At 36.6% G+C, this 19,633-nt stretch overlaps 2 protein-coding genes across 2 annotated transcripts in view; one reads left to right on the top strand and one right to left on the bottom strand.

The window, feature by feature from the left end:
• SGCZ (sarcoglycan zeta) overlaps positions 1-19,633 on the bottom strand; it is a 1,131,902-nt gene that overhangs the window by 910,504 nt on the left and 201,765 nt on the right. The window lies entirely within an intron of this gene.
• Positions 12,824-13,836, top strand: LOC101122163 (UPF0547 protein C16orf87 homolog). The gene has a single exon (XM_004021738.6). The coding sequence runs from the start codon at positions 12,852-12,854 to the stop codon at positions 13,314-13,316; it is 465 nt and encodes a 154-aa protein (XP_004021787.1). The 5' UTR covers positions 12,824-12,851; the 3' UTR covers positions 13,317-13,836.

Genomic DNA, 19,633 nt, shown 5'->3' with positions numbered 1-19,633 from the left:
TCAATCACTGCACAAAGATCAGAATCTCCTGGCTTAGCTGAGGTTGTACACCCTTCTGACTTTCAATTTATAAGTCAAAAAGTGTATTAACAAGACCCACTCTCTTCAGCAACCGGCTAGAAATTGAGATCTCTCAAAATCTGCTGAAAAATTCTTACAGAGGGATTTAGGAGGAGAAAGAAACTAACAGATTGCCTAGAACACCACCCATTCTCCATGTGATTTGAACTGTTAATGCGTGTCTGGCTCTCTACTGGAAGACTTCCAATTCTCTTCTGATTAGGATTTGTCTCCATGCCGTCCTTTAATTGCCAAAGGCTTCCAACATCTTTATGTCATTGTTGTTGGAACTTGCAAATGAGTATTGCTGCCTCTAACTGACTACCTACATCTTGACCTCTGCCTGGAAGGCCCCCTGTGATTCTTTAGGATTATGGAAACATTACTCACTCTCTCTCAAAACAAATTCACATATAACTTTTCCAAGAAACATACTGATGATCCCATGTTATAGAAATAAAGTAATACCATGAAATCATAATCTTGTATGCAAACTGTTTTTCATATTTTGATTTTAATAATACCATGAATTAGCCCTGAGGGGGCTGTACTTGCATTCATAGCAAGACAGGCTATAGAACGTTCAAGTGAACTGATCAAGGCAACACTGGCAATTCCAAATTCTACTATTAGTCATTGTCAGGAAATGAGGCCTCCTATACCAATGATTACTAGAACTGATTTATATATACTTTAATTTTGTTCAAAAATACATATAATAAAGTTGTTAGACTTTCTTTATTATGGGATGGGATAAGTGAAAGTTTCAATCAGTAAAATCTACTGTTTTCATGGCAAAATGTTAAGAGATTTAGATGAAATCATTTCTCAATAACAATAGAACAAAATTTCACCTATACTGATGATACAGGATTAGTATACTGAATAACACAATTCCAGTAGGCTGAAACATAGAAATAACAATTATAATAACTTTCATTGATATAGCTATTAGTATTTTAGCAGTTGCAAAGTACTTAATATATGTTATATTAATTCACATTCCAACAGTCTATGAAAAAGAAATTTCATGAATGAAAGTGAAGCTTTGGAGAGTTTAAGGAACTTAAGGTTCACGGCCAGCACACAACAAGAAAAAAACACACTGCTTCTGTGTTTGAGCGGTAGGCTGTGGACAGGCGGATAGGAATTGTCAGCACTTAAGTGGTCCTAGACTATGGTGCACACTTCCTTCACCCTTTGATTATTCAGTCAGCTATCAAATCTTCCAGTTGTCTGGAAACAATAACAGCTATTTCTTCCTACTGCCAGCTGTCATCATCTGTTTCTAGTCTATGAGCTGGAAAACCAGATGATCAAGCTTGCTGAACACTGGACATGGAACAGATTAAATAGCATTGGGGGGAGAGCATCTTCTATGAAGTCAAACAAGTTCTTGGCTTTGGGGCACAAGTGGCAGACCTCATGGGCTTCCTCCAGCAGCTTCTTGGTTTGTGACTAGGTCTTAGAAGGGAGTACCTACTGTTGAGCCTCCTCACTGGGCAGAAGAAGTGTGACTATACTTACATTCTGCCCTCAGGTGGGAGACAATAACATGCCGACAGCTGTGCCTTCTTGCCTTCTTGCCTGCCTCTTCTGCCTGGACTCCTCTTTGTTCCAGGATGCTAAGATGGGCCATTAACAGACAGTCACTGTGTGACTCAATCTAATGCCTCAAAGTGCATGCCTCAATCTAATGCCACTGTCTGCTCTATTTGTTACAATTCAAAAACATTAGCAAAGAAATTAAGAGCAAGCATTTAGAAGTTTACAGCAAAACTGATGCAACAATTTTATCCTATTTTTAAAACACTGGTATGCAACAGATTGGAAGTTTGTGCTTTTTTTCTTTTCTTTTTATGATCTCATGCTATAATGAATTCGAGAAGCATACAGTTTGCCCAAAACTGAAGTACTAAATAATAGACAAAAAGCTTATGTGAGACTCTCACCTGGCCTGTGAGCCTGTCATAATATGAAACACTAACTAGTCTCCCCTTTTCTAAACACTGACTTGACTTGCTTTCCCACTTTGTTTAGTTTTCCAGCACTAGGAAAAAGTTTCACAGTCTGTTTTGATAAGATCACTGACCCTCCAAGTTACATAGAGGCTTATAGAGACTTGAATACAGAATCAGGGCTGAATCATGTCTAAGCTATTATTAATGCACAAGAATTTGGAAATAGAGCAATTAAAATTTCAATTTGAACATCATTCTTCAATTTCTGGGGCTTTCATATGTCCAACAACATTGGATATGCAATCCACAACATACTTTTTTGCATATTAGTATATTTCGGACATATATGACAAAGATTTCAACTATGGGACTTTGCAGATAACCAGGTACCACAAACAAAGAAATATTTGATAAATTCTGCTTTTGATGATGTTAAATATGATGGTAACAAAATAATAACAAATTTGAGTGAAATTGAGGCTTTTATCTATATAAACTGGAAATGAAAATAACCATTGCAATTGTTTAGAGAGGTATAAATTTGAAGAGACATTTCTGAGACATAGATTTTCATTGTACAGGTATTTACTATGGCATTTTTTAGATGCTTTGGATGAATCTGTGATAAGATGGACAAAATTCCCTGGCTCCATGGAGTTACTCTCTACCACGAGAAGAGGTGAAGACAGTAAATAAAAGCCATTAAACAATTAGTTCATAAAAGATGTAAGAAGGTGAGTGCTACAGGTAAAAGACAAGAAGAGCAGGATAAACCGAGACCAGGTTCTCAGGGCAGGAAGCAGTAAGATCAGGATGATCGTGCAAGTCTCTGAAACACGATTATCAAGTAAAAGTGGAATGAAAATTCAAGCCAAAAAGTTTTAACTAGACGATAACTTAGAAGAATACGATCTAGAGTTAATGGCATACTTAGACACATTTTAATGACTATATTTAGCATAATGTTATTGGACTAAGTTTATTAGAATGAAATGGAATCCATGATTCCATTGGAATCGATGCTCTAAGACATTTGAGCTTCAAAATCAAAAAGTGTATAAGCAAGTTGAAAAAAATAATGTGAGCTTCATGTGTGCACATGACCGAGAGGGTCAATTGTATCCACTACACATTTCTCTCCATCCTTCAAGAGAGAAATAATATATTTTTTCTCATCGAGCCAAGGGAGACACATGAGTTTCAGGTTGTCATCCTGAAGACACATAATTGGATCTTTGCCTCCTTTCTTCTCTCTGCTACAGTTTCAAAGGGCAGAAAAGCCTGGAAAATAAAACCTTTCCTCCTCAGGCAGTTTTTCTTGGGCTAGGTGAGAGGTGGAGAGGCTGAAAAGATGATGAAAGAGAGTATAGGAAACCACAGATTGAGAAAAAAAGCAGATAGTTGTCAAAGGCTTTTTAGTTTGAGATCCCAATTTTCTGAGTATCCACTAGAGATCCGATGATAACCCAACACCTGAAATTCCAGAGCTGCTAATAAATCATGTAAGATCTTATAAACAGCCAAGAGTTTATTTGGGTTTTAGGTTTAAAACCACATTTTAATTTGATATGGAGAAAAAAATAGTTTGGGAACATTTTCTAATATTTAAGTTTAGAAATTAGTGAGAAAACACCAGATTGTACATAAGCATTTGTCTCTTTAAATCTTGCTCCTATAAATCTATACATATAAAGTAATTCCAACCTGTAATGTTTAGAAATGTTTATAGGAAATTACTTAATATATGCTTTTATATACTAATCTTACTTTTTCATTCGTATATGTAAATTTTACCTGGTGCTTTAAACCATGGAAGCATACCATCACAGAGTATGGTATATCACAAGTTGGAATCAAGATTGCCCAGAGAAATATCAACAACCTCAGATATGAAGATGATACCAACCCAATGGCAGAAAGTGAAGAGGAACTAACAAGTCTCTTGATGAGGGTGAAAAAATTGACTTAAAACTCAACATTTAAAATACCAAGCTCATGGCATCTTGTCCCATCACTTCATGGCAAATAAGTAGGGAAAAAGTGGAAGCAGTGACAGATTTTATTTTCTTGGGCTCCAAAATCACTGTGAACAATGACTGCAGCCATGAACTTAAAAGACAATTTATTCTTCGGGAGGAAAGCTAAAGCTATGGCAAATCAAGACAGCGTATTAAAAATTGAAGACTTCACTTTGCTGACAAAGGTCTGTATAGGCAAAGCTAAGGTTTTTTTTTTTCAGTAGTCATGTATGGATGTAAGAGTTTGACTATAAAGAAGGCTGAGCACGAAAGAATTGATGCCTTCAAATTGTGGTGCTAGAGAAGACTCTTGAAAGTCCCTTGGACAGCAAGGAGGTCAATCCTAAAGGAAATCAATCCTGAATATTCACTGGAAGTACTGATGCTGAAGCTGAAGCTCCAATACTTTGGCCACTGGATGCGAAGAACTGACTCACTGGCAAAGATCTAGATGCTGTGAAAAATTGAAGGCAAATGGAGAAGAAGGTGGCAGGGGATGAAATGGTTAGACAATAGCACTGACTTAAATCACATGAATCTGAGCAAACTCTGAGGGACAGTTAAGGACAGGGAAGCCTGGTGTGCCACAGTCCATGGGTGGCAAAGAGTCAAGTTGGACACGACTTAGTGACTGAATAACAAGAACGATAGTGTATTTAGCGTCAAAATTTGTCTCTTCAAAGGTAATTCTAAAAGCTTAAATAAATACAATTAAAATATCAAAGGTCATAAGCACTTACTTTGTAGACTATCCTTTAAAGCAACATTGTCCAGTTGTTAAGCATCAATGGTACTCCAATAGGGCTCATATAAAGAACCTATATTTTTAATGTTTCTATCAAAATCTAATTCGAATGATCAAAATTTGCCTCCAGGTTCATTCAAAAAGGAGTGGGGGATTACCACACTACCTGCTTTTTTTTTTTCGTTTTAACATTGCAAAAACTAGTTTGTCTCTTTTCTAAAAGAAAATACCTAAGATGAGAACAAGACATGATTTCTGAATGTTCTCCAATTTTCTGTTAATTTTCAAGCATTGACATTTTCTGGGTGAAGGAAGAATCCTAATTTTTCAATCATCCTCAGGGGATTTTGTCATGACTGTGTAGTGGGTTGTTCTGGAAACAAAAGGAACACAAATCACAGATTAAGATAAAAACTTGTAGACCAAAAGTTTGCTATTGTGTCCCAAAGTAAGGCATGAAGAAGTTCAAACAAAAGGAGAGTGATTCTCATTTATATATATTGTCAAAGGCAGATCCCAGCTGTGTGCAGATACCACTAGAGCTTAGCGCACAGCTGTGACATTATAAAAGGGACTCGATTGCCAATCAGAGCTTGGCTGGAGCAATGTACTGTCCAAGCCATTCCCTAATAAAGCTTCTGGAACTCATCTGCTTTAGTTATTGTCTCCATGAACCACCCTGCATTACACAACTAAAGGCATTGCAGAATTTCTGTCTTATACTTAGCTATTTCTTGTAAGAAACTCTAGCTTTGAAATACAGTTCAATAGAGGATTTCCCTTACCACTTTATAATTCTCTTTTCTGAAGAGACACATGATGTATAATATAGAGAGCTACGACAAGTTACTCAGAAATCAGCAGCTTACTGCAGGTTATTATACCCTTTTAATTCGCTGGGTTGGGAAGATTCCCTGGAAAAGGTCACAGCGACCCACTCCAGTATTTTTGCCTGGAGAATCCCATGGACAGAGGAGACTGGTGGGCTACAGACAACAGGGTCGCAAAAAGTCAGACACGACTGAAGCAACTCAGCATGCACGCACACTTGCACATATCCTTTTAACCCTCTTTGAGAATGGTTTCAGAGGGCAAAGGTGGCACCACTGACAGACTCACAAAAAAGCATAATTGCTATCCTTATTGTTTTGCACCTAAAATCAAGTCTCTGCTGCCTTGTATGAACAGTATATCACCACGATGACAGCTTCCCCAAATTATTGTGTCTCTATGAAACCCTAGCCTCACATTTTTGTATTTGCCTTGCTGCCCCAAAGACATCTTTGAACAAACAAGTTTTTGATCCATATATTACGGAATAATAATGTGCCCTGACTTTTAAAGATTTTAGGAAGTCCTAGAATAAAACTAATATATACTTTCTTTGTTCAGTGTAGGACTGTTTCCCTATAGAACCTCCTCCCTAATTCTAATCAGCAGCCTAATGCTTTATGTAACACAAATGGAAAAGTTATTTTAGGGACTGTTGATTTAAAAAGAATCCTTTGTTACAATCAAAATTTGTCTTTGATCAAATAAATCAAGGAATACTTTCAGAGAAGCTGCCATATAATGTTATTTTGTTTTTTTATGGAATAAATTACATTGAGCTTGACACATTCTGAGTAAAATTCTGCCTTTCAAGAATACTTGTAGGTAAACATCTTATCTTCTAATTATACACAATAATATCTATATGTAAAGATGCAGAGAAGTTACATAAAAGAAAACAGAATTACATTAATAAATCTGAAGGTCCTGCAAGAGATAGTTGCTATTTCAGATAGGCTGAATATAAGATGGTATCTTCAAATTTAAAAATGTATTAAATTCCTTGTCCTTATCAAATTAACATCCCTTGTTTTATATACTAGTTATAATTTGTGATCATAATCCTTAAAGAAAGAGAAGGGAATGAGTAACAGTACAAATTCATAATTTTATTGAAAATGCACTCATTTAGCTTACTCTGTGTCTAAGAGTATTCTAAGCATGTAACATCTATTAACACATTTACTCTATATAACAGACCTAGGAGGTATGAATTGTTTTTACCTCCATGTTAAAGTGAAATAATAAAGGCACAGTTAGATAAAGAATCTTGATCCAGGACACACAGCTAGTAAATAAAGCATAAAGGCACTCAGACTCTAACTACTACTCAATGCTGCCTAACAGTTTTTCTCTACTTCTAGAGATTGTCAGATATGACTACAACTGTCCCTTGACTGGTCAAACAAGAAGAATTTGAATCATAACTATAAGAAAAATTTAATTCTATCAGAATTCAGAATGAGGTTGTCCTAAATAGTTTTTTTTTTGTTTTTCATCTTTTGGACTCTAGCAATTCCATAGCCTTCATGAAGGTTAAAAAGTCACTGGTGTTCTTTGCTTCTTTCTGAAGTCTTTATTAGTAGAAGTCAGATTCATAAAAGACACATTTTCCAAACAAACTTGCTTGTTGCTTCCTTGGTGCCTTCAGTCATGTTGATTCAAGTGGATAAAATGTAAATCCTGTAAATAATGTTAAGTATATTGATCTCAGAGGTGACTGTTTTACAAATAGCTTCAGTTGTCCTTTCCTGGATGCAAGGAATAGGTACTTTTATTTATGCAATTAGGAACGGCATATCTAAACCCTCACACATTACTCACCTAAAATCATGTACTTTCGTGGCACTTAAGGGTCTGTACATCCTCCAAATTCTGTTCATTTAGAATATATTCAAGAAAATGTAAAGGTCAGGTTGCAAGCATGTTCATAATTCAAGTTTTCTGAATCAGTATAAACGTGCAGAGAAAAACATTCTCCTGCATTCTGATAAACTAAAAGTCACCATTTACATGAGGCGTAACTATTACAACACATTGCTTCAGCAGAGATGATTGGAAGACACAGTGATTAGCATCCTAAATTAGATAATTTTATGGGACAAATTTTGACTTGTAGATATTCCATTAATGTATATAATACATATACTAACAAAACTAAATGTAAACCATATTATAATACAAAAGGAAAAATCACTGCATTTTGGCATCCTACTTTAATAATTTTGAAGATTCTGATAATGTGCCGTAGAAAACTGGAGTTCAAGCATTTCAGAATTAGCATTTGAACAGTGGGATTTCATTTATGGAAACAAAACCTATGCCCATATGTGCATGTATTTAGGACAATGTTACATAATATTGCATTTAGGCCATATTTCAAATATATGCAACGTTCTTCTCTATGAAATTTTTACTGGATATCCTGGGAGTGGGAGGGGCAGGGGGTGTGCATAGATGTGGAAAAGAAGCTGAAAGATAAAACAGATTGGGCTCTCAAAATTGGATCAAAGAACCATAGTATGACAACTGCAATTTTGAAAGAATTCCCCAGTGAATAGTTAAAAAGAATATACATTCCTTTTTTCCTTTTACTCATGAGAAGAAAATGTTATTTGAGGATTTAAAGACCAATCCAAAAATCCCTTGTCCTTTGCAGAATAAGAAAAAAATCTTGAATCCCATTTTTGTTTCCCTACAAGTTTATCAATTTTTGATTATGCTTTCTCTGTTTGAGGAGCCAAGTTTCAAGCCAAAGCTTTTACAATCTATTTCAATACAGCAAAGCTATCACCATGCCTTCTGAAAATAATGGCTTCCATGAGATGGTGATAATAGATCACCCTGAATTAGAAATTCTTTATGTAGTCTCTCTCAAAGCAAGCAAGTGATCTGTGGTAGAGTAAGTGCCTCTTCATTCCATTCACTGTGCCACACAATCTCCATTCAACAAAAGTTTTCCAAGCACCTGCTCTATGACAGGTCCTGTTTTACTGCAAGGAACAAAAAGATGAAAGCTGACTTCAGACAGCTTACACTTTTGTTATGATAATGGACATGAGAAAGAATTAAACCCACACAAAATCTCGTACATGGAGGTTGATAGCTGCATTATTAAGAACCACCAAAACCAACAGAACCAAGACGTCCTTTAGTAGGTCAATGGGTAAACTGTGGTTCAGTTCAGTTCAGTTCAGTTCAGTTGCTTTGTCCTGTCTGACTCTTTGCCACCCCATGGATTATAGCACACCAGGCTTCCCTGTCCATCACCAACACCTAGAGATTGCTCAAACTCATGTCCATCGAGCAGGTGATGCCATCCAACCATCTTATCCTGTGTCGTCCCCTTCTCCTCCTGCCTTCAAACTTCCCCAGCATCAGGGTCTTTTCTAATGAGTCAGTTTTTCGATCTGGTGGCCAAAGTGTTGGAGTTTCAGCTTCAGCATCAGTTCTTCCAATTAATATTCAGGACTGATTTCCTATAGGATGGACTGGTTCAATCTCCTTGCAGTCCAAGGGACTCTCAAGAGTCTTCTCCAACACCACAGCTCAAAAGCATAAATTCTTTGGCACTCAACTTTCTTTATGGTCTAAATCTCACATCCATACATGACTATTGGAAAAACCATAGTTTTAACTAGACAGACCTCTGTCAGCAAAGTGACGTCTCTGCTTTTTATTACACTGTCTAGGTTTGTTTCTTCCAAGGTGCAAGCATCTTTTAATTTCATGGCTGCAGTCACCATCTGCAGAGATTTTGGAGCCCAAGAGAATAAAATATGTAACTGTTCTCATTGTTTCCCCATCTATTTGCCATGAAGTGATGGGGCCAGATGCCATGATCCTAGTTTTTGAATGTTGAGTTTCAAGTCAGCTTTTTCACTCTCCTCTTTCACTTTCATCAAGAGGCTCTTTAGTTCCTCTTTGCTTTCTGCCATTATGGTGGTATCATCTGCAGATCTGAGGTTATTGATATTTCTCCCTATAATCTTGATTCCACCTTGTGCTTCATCCAGTCTGGCATTTCACATGATATACTCTGCATATAAGTTAAATAAGCAAGGTGACAATATACATATCTTGGCAAAAAGATATGACACTGAAAGATGAACTCCCCTGATCAGTAGGTGCCCAATACGTTACTGGAGAAGAGTGGGAAAATAGTTCCAGAAAGAAAGAAGAGGCTGAACCAAAACGAAAATAACTCCAAGTTATGGATGTGACTTGTATTGGAAATAGAGTCCGATGCTGTAAAGAACTATATTGCACAGAAACCTGGAATATTAAGTCCATGAATCAAGATAAATGGAAGCGGTCAAACAGGAGATGGCAAGAGTGAACATCAATATTTTAGGAATCTGTGAACTAGGAACGCATGTACACCCATGGTGGATTCATGTCAATGTATGGCAAAACCAATACAGTATTGTAAAGTAAAATAAAGTAAAAATAAAAATTTTTAAAAAAATGGACTGGAATGGGTGAATTTAATTCAGATGACCATTATATCTACTAATGCAGGCAAGAATCCCTTAGAAGAAATGGAATAGCCCCCATAGTCAACAAACCCCCAAAATGCAGTTCTTGGGTGCAGTCAGAAAAATGACAGAATGGTCTCTGTGTATTTCCAAGGCAAACCATTCAATATCACAGTAATCCAACTCTATGCCAAAACCACCAATGTCAAAAAAGCTGAAGTTAAAGGGTTCTATGAAGACCAACAAAACCTTCTAGAACTAACACCAAAAAAAGATGTCCTTTCCATTATAGGGGACTAGAATGAAAAGTAAGATGTCAAGAGATACCTGGAGTAACAGGCAAGTTTGACCTTGGAGTACAAAATGAAGCAGGGCAAAGGCTAACAGAGTTTTGCCAAGGGAATGCACTGGTCATAGCAAACACCCTCTTCCAAAAACACAAGAGAAGATGCTATACATGGACGTCACCACATGGTCAATACCGAAATCAGATGGATTATATTCTTTGCAGCTGAAGATAGAGAAGCTCTATACCATCAGTCAATCAGGAGCTGACTGTGGCTCAGATCATGAACTCCTTATTTCCAAATTCAGACTTAAATTGCAGACAATAGGAAAACCCACGAGACCACTCAGGTATGACTTAAGTCAAATCCCTTATGATTATACAGTGGAATAAAGTCAAGGGAATAGATCTGATAGACAGGGTACCTGAATATCTATGGACAGAGATTCATAACATTGTACAGGAGGTGGTGAATAAAATCACCTCCAAGAAGAAAAAATGCAACAAGGCTAAATGGTTGTCTGAGGAGACCTTACAAATAGCTGAGAAAATAAGAGAAACAAAAGGCAAAAAAGAAAAGAAAAGACATATCCATCTGAATCCAGAGTTCCAAAGAATAGCAAGGAGAGATAAGAAAGCATTCCTAAGTGATTAATGCAAAGAAATGGGGGAAAACAATGGCTCAGACAGTAATGCATCTGCCTTCAATGCAGGAGACCTGGGTTCAATCCCCGGGTTGGAAAGATCTCCTGGAGAAGGAAATGGCAACTCACTCCAGTATTCTTGCCTGGAAAATCTCATGGACAGAGGAACCTGGTTGGCTATAGTCCATGGGGTCACAAAGAGTCAGACATGACTGACTTCACTTTCACTTTCAGACAGGGGAAAACAATAGAATGGGAAAGACTAGAGATCTCTTCAAGAAAATTAGAGCTACCAAGGGAACATTTCATGCAAAGATGAACACAATAAAGGACAGAAATGGTATGAACCTAACAGAAGCAGAAGATATTAAGAAGAGGTGGCAAGAATACACAGAACTATACAAAAAAAAAAAAAAAAGATTTTAATGACCCAGATAACCATAATGATGTGATCACTCGCCTAGAGCCAGACATTAGGAGTGGTAAGTCAGGTGGGACTTAAGAAGCATCATTACAAACTAAGCTAGTGAAGGTAATGGAATTCCAGTTGAGCTATTTCAAATCCTAAAAGATGATGTCAAAGCATTGCACTCAATATGCCAACAAATCTGGAAAACTCAGCAGTGGATACAGGACTGGAAACTGCAGTACATCCAGACAATAGAGTATTATTAGGCACTAAAAAGAAATTAGTCAGAAAGCCATAAAAATACCTAAAGGAACTTTGGGCTGTGCTGAGTCACTCAGTCATGTGCAATTTTTTGGGACCCCATGGACGGTAGCCCACCAGGCTCCGCTGCCCTTAGGGATTCTCCAGGCAAGAATACTGGAGTGGGTTGTCATACTCTCCTCTAGGGGATCTTCCCAACCCAGGGATCAAACTCAGGTTTCCCCCATTGCAGGTGGATTCTTTACCATCAGGGCCACCAGTGAAACCTAACAATACTGGAGTTTGTAGCCTATCCCTTCTCCAGAGGATCTTCAAAACCCAGGGATCAAACCCAGAACCCAGGCAGATTCTTTACCAGCTGAGCTACCAGCTCAGAAGTTAAAAGTGTAAGAGTCTCCGGCATTGGAGGCAGATGCTTTAACTTCTGAGCCAGTAGCTCGGAAGTTAAATAGTTATTATTAAGTGAATGAAGCCAATCTTAAAAGGCTATTCAGTGTATAATTTTAATAGTATTATCTGCTGGAAAAGGTAAAACTATGGAGAGAATAAAAAGATAAGCAATTGCTAGGGGTTGGAGGGAGGAAGTGATGAATAGGTAAAGCATAAAGGATTTTGGGGCTTCCCTGGTGCCTCAGATGGTAAAGAATCTGCCTGCCATGTAGAAAACCTGGGTTCAATCTTTGGGTCAGGAAGATCCCCTGGAAAAGGGAATGGCAACCCACTCTAGCATTCTTGCCTGGAGAAGCCCATGGACAGAGGAGCCTGGCATTCTTCACTCCATGTGGTCACAGAGACCAGACACAATGGAGTGACAAAACATAAAGGATTGTCAGGGCAGGGACACTATTTTGTAGATACAATAGTGCTGGATACATGTCATTACACATTTGTCCAAACACACAGAATGCATAATACTAAGGGGGTGCTTAGTAAACTATGGGCTCTGGGGGATAATGATGTCATATAGATTCATCAATTTCAGCAAATGTATCAGTGTGGAGGGGATGTTAATAATGGAGCAGGCTAAGGACTGGGATACACTGGAAATCTCTATACATTTTTTCTCAAATTTGCTGTGAACCTAAACTTCTCTAAAAAATTAAATGTATTAAAAATAATAATTGACTGCTGCTGCCGCCGCCGCCGCCTGAGAGAAGCATGTCTGCAACTCGAGCTAAGAAAGTGAAGATGGCTACCAAATCATGCCCCGAGTGCGACCAACAGGTTCCTGTTGCATGTAAATCATGTCCCTGTGGTTACATATTTATTAGCAGAAAACTTTTAAATGCAAAACACCCAGAAAAAGCACCATCTTCTACAGAAAATAAGCATGAGGCCAAGAGGAGGCGAACAGAGAGAGTTAGGCGAGAGAAGATAAATTCTACAGTAAATAAAGATTTAGAAAACAGAAAGAGGTCTCGAAGTAACAGCCATTCAGATCATATCAGACGAGGAAGAGGAAGACCTAAAAGTGCATCTGCCAAAAAACATGAGGAAGAAAGAGAGAAACAGGAAAAGGAAATTGACATCTATGCTAACCTCTCTGATGAAAAGGCTTTCGTGTTTTCAGTCGCCTTGGCAGAAATAAATAGAAAAATTATTAATCAAAGACTTATTCTCTGATATTTGTCTGCAAAATGTGTTGAAACTTTCTTCAGGATTACATCAGCAAATTCTCAAAACAGTTGTGGACTCTCAGGAGCATTTTGATTGCATCAATAAGGGCCATTGATTGTTTTTTTCCTTATCATTTAGCCTGTGCCACACTTTGGGAGTGAAGCTATAGGCTTGGACTGTTTTGGGATTTCCTTGTTTACCAAGGAGTATTGTCAGTGTTTGTGTTTGGGATGTAGTGAATTTACTCCAAAAAAGAAAAAAAAGTAAACAAACTGGTTGACTGTTAAAGAATTAAAGGATAGGGTTGAGAGTGGAAGTATGAAAACCAGAGAAATAAAATGATAGTTTTCAGGTTTGCCACCAGAGATGCAATATTTTAAATACTTTGAGAAAGAGTGACTTTTGAAAACATATATTTCAGATTTGAGCACTAACATTGCATATTTACAGTTCATTTAATAAATTGGCAATTGATATTTTATTGAATGGGGAATTAATATAAACTGTAAGTTTTGTCTTAAATTGATTTTTTTTGCGTTTTATTTTTATGACGTAAGGTATGGGTTATATTTTAGAAGCTACTTTCTAGACAGTTTGGAAGTTTGGGTGCTATATATGAAGAAAAACATTTAAGGATATATCATACTTCAGATATAAACACTTTGTTTTCTTGAATGTAATTTATTTATTGGTTAAAAAAAACTGTTTTGCTCTCGAGATGGTGCCTGTTAACCTAAACATAGAATATATTTATTACATGCAAAATATTTCTTAGCCACTTTTAAGCAGTAATGTTTGTTCCGAATGGATGTTCATTTATACATCCGGAAAATTATTTAAGTTGTTACTTAACCTCACTCTGGAGGAAAAAGAAAATAAACCTTAATATTGAAACTAATAGAAAAAAAAAATAATAATAATAATTACAGTAGACAAAAGTGCATGCAATTTTAGCAATGGGTCCAGACTTGGAAGCAGCACAGAAATTGGAAAGAATCCTTACATATGGTACAGACAAGAACCTGCACTAAAAATGGTGTCTAAGAAGGGTTGTGAAGAAAATAAAAGTTTTCTTAACACTAATGCCATTACTTTTCCTATAACTAGGATTTAATTTCCTTCTGTAACACTGTTTCCATACCAGAAACAACAGAAAGGTTTAATTGGAGAGTTATAATATATCCTTTGAATAGTAAAATAAAAAATTTTTACAATGATGTGATAATGTTAGCCTCGTTCAATAAAGAGTTCATATTTTCAGGGTAACAGCTGATAAAGTTTTAGGACACATTTGTGCCGAAAGTAGTATATGCTTGCTGTCCAAAGCACTTGGAGGAGCTGGAAGAAATAATGAGAAGTGATGTAAAGTCTGAGCAAAAATGTGAAGGATTTGTACCATCTGACTAGATAAAGTCACTAGAACTTCATTAAGTGAATTTATATTGCCCACAAGGGACCATTCCAGGCTCCCTGGTATATAGAGATGAAAGCAATTTTCTTTCATCAGAGTCCGCAATGTGGTTAAAGAGAAAGCTTTTCAAGTGATGATTACATGATTAAAAACCATGGCAGAGGTGATCTACAAATTACTTGGAGGGACACTAACAAAGAAAAGGTTACCTTAAGAAAGAGTTATTATAGCTACTTGAAAGGAATTGAGACTTGCAGTTTAAGTGAAAGAAAAACCCTTTGATGCTGCAATGCAGATAAGACTCATTGCAATTTTGGAGAACATAATATGTGGAGACAAATTTTCTGGGAGAGACCTTTCGGAATGAAATTCATATTTTATTTTAGATCATTATGCCACATTCCACTTGCATGTGTGGGAATTATCTCATTTAAAAAGAACAAAAAGAAAGGTCCATCATAAAGCCAACCTGTATGGAAGTACCCTTATTCCAAATGGAATGCTGTGTCTTTTTTCTTAGTATATAAACTTATTCATTTAAAAAAAATATGTTTTTACAATCAATAGAAAGTGAAACAAAGTGAAGTCGCTCAGTTGTGTCTGACTCTTTGCGACCCCGTGGACTGTAGCAGACCAGGCTTCTAAGTCCATGGGATTCTCCAGGCAAGAATACTGGAGTGGGTTACCATTTCCTTCTCCAGGGGATCTTCCCAACCCAGGGATTGAACCCGGGTCTCCTGCATTGGAGGCAGATGCTTTAACTTCTGAGCCACTAGGGAAGCCCTCACAATCAACAGTCAGACCAAAAAATAAAAGATAATTATAACTGAAAGCTATAATGGAAACATAATTAACCTAACAATATAAAATAATTACGTACAATCTGGGGCATTAAGTAGAGTGATGAGGTAAATGGAAGTGCATACAGATAAACATCTTTCACTATTGTGTTCATGTAACTATTATTCCTTTTAATGCTGTTGTATCATGATTGAGCAACAGAAAATAATAGAACTGTATTATCACTAAAACTACTATTTAATAGAAAAACTTGTAATCACTTTTTAAAATCCAGATGCACATTAGAAATAACTTGGAATTTTTTGGAAAAGTACAGATACCCAGCTACTGTTTTTTTCCTCCAAACCTACTAGATATGATTCTAATGAGCAGATGTGTTTAAAAACAACTGGACTATATGATCATTTTTTACTTTTATATAGTTTGTTTCACTGTTTCTATTTCCTACTCAGTGCTCCCATTTTTAGTGTATGTTTTCCAATTCCTCCATCTCTTTTTTGTTGTTGCTCTTTCTGAAGTATAGCAGAAAAGCCTTTGTAAACATATACATATATGAATATGATGTATAATATATATGTATTTTAGAAAACTCACAAATTTTTGTTTAGCAAAAAAAAATATGACATTTTGGTTCCCCTTCTTTGACTAAGTAGGAATATAATGTTAGATTTCTAATTTATATTTACTCAACATTTTGATATAGTTTCATCTATTCTCCACCTAGTATTACTGCTAGATGTCTAGAAAGCTTATTATTTTAATGATTTTTTAAAAAATGAGTGAAGCTTGAAACTTCTAATCCAAGTTTGAGAATATAAAGAAATATTATGTTGTAAAAATGGGAAATTAACATGTTACACAGTATTGTTAGCTATCATACAGATTTTGTTCAAATTTCACAGAATTTTATGCTGGTGTCCATTATTTGTTTTCATACCTTACTCAAGATTCCACATTGTATTTAGGTGCCTTGAGCAGCTTTAGCTCCATGCAACAAATTCTGATAAATCCTCTTCATTTTTACTGTTACAACTACTTTCTAATTTTCTTTGTTAATGGTTTCTTAGATACACCTGTCATTAAAAAGTGGACATTTAATTTCCAAAAATATAGAATTTTTAAATACCTTTGATATTACTTTATCATTTTGATATTAATTTCTCATTTAAATGCTTTCTTTTCTGCAATCACCCTCTGTGTTTTTTCAGCCTAACTTTATTGAGGCTTTCAATAGCTAAGTCAAATATCTCTCTTGGTAAATTCACATTCTACTTGAAAATATATGGGCTATTTTCAAATATCTTTTGATATTTATTTATAACTTAATTTTCACAGTGATAAGAGAACAGACTCTGTATGGCTTCAATTCCTTTAGACCAAGACACTTTTGTACCTTATTTTATGCCCCTACATATTGTCCTGGTTTATAGTCTATGGGAACTTGAATAGAATTTGTAACCTGCTGATGTGTGAAAATTATGTAAATCCTAATTACGTTGAATTAGTTCATAGTGCTTTTCAGGTCTACCCTATCCTTCTATTTTTCTATCTATTCACTGTATTAATTTTTGAGCATTTGATATTAAAACTCCAATTAAAAATCTTAATTCATCTACTTAAAAATAATTGTAATATACAGTAGAAATGCATACAACTTTGTACTGTATTTTCAAAGCCTCCTGTGAATGTCTTATCATACTTTCATAATTTGAAAAATAAAAGAGATAGAAGGAAAAAAGTGTCTTATCACCCAGGATGGCCAAATAAGTTCACTACTACAAGCAAAACTCATTTATTTCTTAGATATTTGGATGAGGCATTGGGGTAAGGATCCTAAAGCCTTGTGTAGTCCTGGACAGTGCCATGTTTGATTAGTGGTGCCTGCCACGCATCAGGAATTAAGGACACTTAAATCTCCACCTAATCCCTTAAGAAGCTATTTATTTTGCATTAGGCTAACATCTGTGAAACAAAATCCATAATATCAATGATAGTTAACATTTATTAAGCACTTACAAAGTGCTTTCCGCCACTGAAGAACTTTTCAGGTATTAATTCATTTAACCCTCACAACCACCTTATGAGGTGGAAACTAAAGCTCAAGAAAGTCAAGGAAGGTGCACAAATTCGTATCTAGAGATTTCCAGCCCTTGTAGTGAACTCTAGCAGGAGTGGTCTTGACAGCTTCACAGAAAGTCTCCCTGTCAACCGTCTATGCTCAGTTACTCATAGCATAATGTCAGATACATCAGTCATGCCCAAAGTAGTTACACACATTCAAATACCAATCATACAAACAGTGACTCATGCAGGCATAGCAACTTCTCTGAACATCTCTCCTTTGGAGTCTGTCACAGCAGTGTTGAATTCTGTAATCCTCTAAGTGGGTTTCATTTTGACACACACTAAATGTGGGAGAGGGAAAAGAGTATGATTGGGAGTTTCACAGATTCAGAGACTGGTTTTGCACAAATAACTTCTCTGAGCTTCACGGTCATCATGCCTAAAATGGAAATATATAAGTGAAAGTTGCAATCCCATGGACTATACAGTTCATGGAATTCTCCAGGCTAGAATACTGGAGTGGGTAGCCTTTCCCTTCTCCAGAGGATCTTCCCAACCCAAGGATTGAACCCAGGTTTCCTGTGTTACAGGCAGATTCTTTACCAGCTGAGCCACAAGGGAAGCCCAAGAATACTGGAGTGGGTAACCTATCCCTTCTCCAGGGATCTTCCCAACCCAGGAAATCAAGCCAGGGTCTCCTGCATTGCAGGTGGATTATTTACCAACTGAGCTATCAGGGAAGGTTTTCCTAGTCAAGGTAAAATGAGGTAACATACTGTAGCATACATGCGTGGTATTAAGCTTTTTGATTGTAGCATAAGTACCTGACTTTGAGTGTATGCTGAAGCATCCACTTTAGACATCCATCACTTCTTATACAGATTATTACAGATACTAACCCAACATTGTAACTATACTCTAATAACATTTTTTAAAAATTCATTGTTTTTAAAATAAAGGTAACCAACTTAGAATCAATATTATTATACAGTGGAAGTGAGAAGCAGATTTAAGGGCCTAGATCTGTTAGAGTGCCTGATAAACTATGGAATGAGGTTCATGACATTGTACAGGAGACAGGGACCAAGACCATCCCCATGGAAAAGAAATGCAAAAAAGCAAAATGGCTGTCTGGGGAAGCCTTATCAATAGCTGTGAAAAGAAGAGAGGTGAAAAGCAAAGGAGAAAAGGAAAGATATAAGCATCTGAATGCAGAGTTTCAAAGAATAGCAACAAAAGAAAGCCTTCTTCAGCGATCAAAGCAGAGAAATAGAGGAAAAGAACAGAATGGGAAAGACTAGAGAGCCCTTCAAAAAAATTAGAGATACCAAGGGAACACTTCATGTGAAGATGGGCTCGATAAAGGACAGAAATTGTATGGACCTAACAGAAGCAGAAGATATTAGGAAGAGATGGCAAGAATACATAGAAGAACTGTACAAAAAGGATCTTCATGACCCGGATAATCATGATGATGTGATCACTCATCTAGAGCCAGACATCCTGGAATGTGAAGTCAAGTGGGCCTTAGAAAGCATCACTATGAACAAAGCTAGTGGAGGTAATGGGATTCCAGTAGAGCTATTTCAAATCCTGAAAGATGATGCTGTGAAAGTGCTGCACTCAATATGCCAGCAAATTTGGAAAACTCAGTAGTGGCCACAGGACTGGAAAAGGTCAGTTTTCATTCCAATCCCAAAGAAAGACAATGCCAAAGAATGCTCAAACTACTGCACAATTGCACTCATCTCACATGCTAGTAAAGTAATGCTCAAAATTCTCCAAGCCAGGCTTCAGCAATACATGAACTGTGAACTCCCTGATGTTCAAGCTGGTTTTAGAAAAGACAGAGGAACCAGAGATCAAATTGCCAACATCTGCTGGATCATGGAAAAAGCAAGAGAGTTCCAGAAAAACATCTATTTCTGCTTTATTTATGCCAAAGCCTTTGACTGTGGATCACAAGAAACTGTGGAAAATTCTGAAAGAGATGGGAATACCAGACCACCTAACCTGCCTCTTGAGAAATCTGTATGCAGGCCAGGAA

This window comes from Ovis aries, chromosome 26 (genome assembly GCF_016772045.2).
Source record: "Ovis aries strain OAR_USU_Benz2616 breed Rambouillet chromosome 26, ARS-UI_Ramb_v3.0, whole genome shotgun sequence".
Taxonomy (NCBI): domain Eukaryota; kingdom Metazoa; phylum Chordata; class Mammalia; order Artiodactyla; family Bovidae; genus Ovis; species Ovis aries.
Note: the sequence above shows the minus strand (reverse complement) of the source record. Positions and strands in the feature narration are given on the sequence as shown.

Coding starts and splice junctions, on each gene's coding strand:
- LOC101122163 (XM_004021738.6), top strand. CDS start 12,852: ATGTCTGCAACTCGAGCTAAGAAAGTGAAGATGGCTACCAAATCATGC.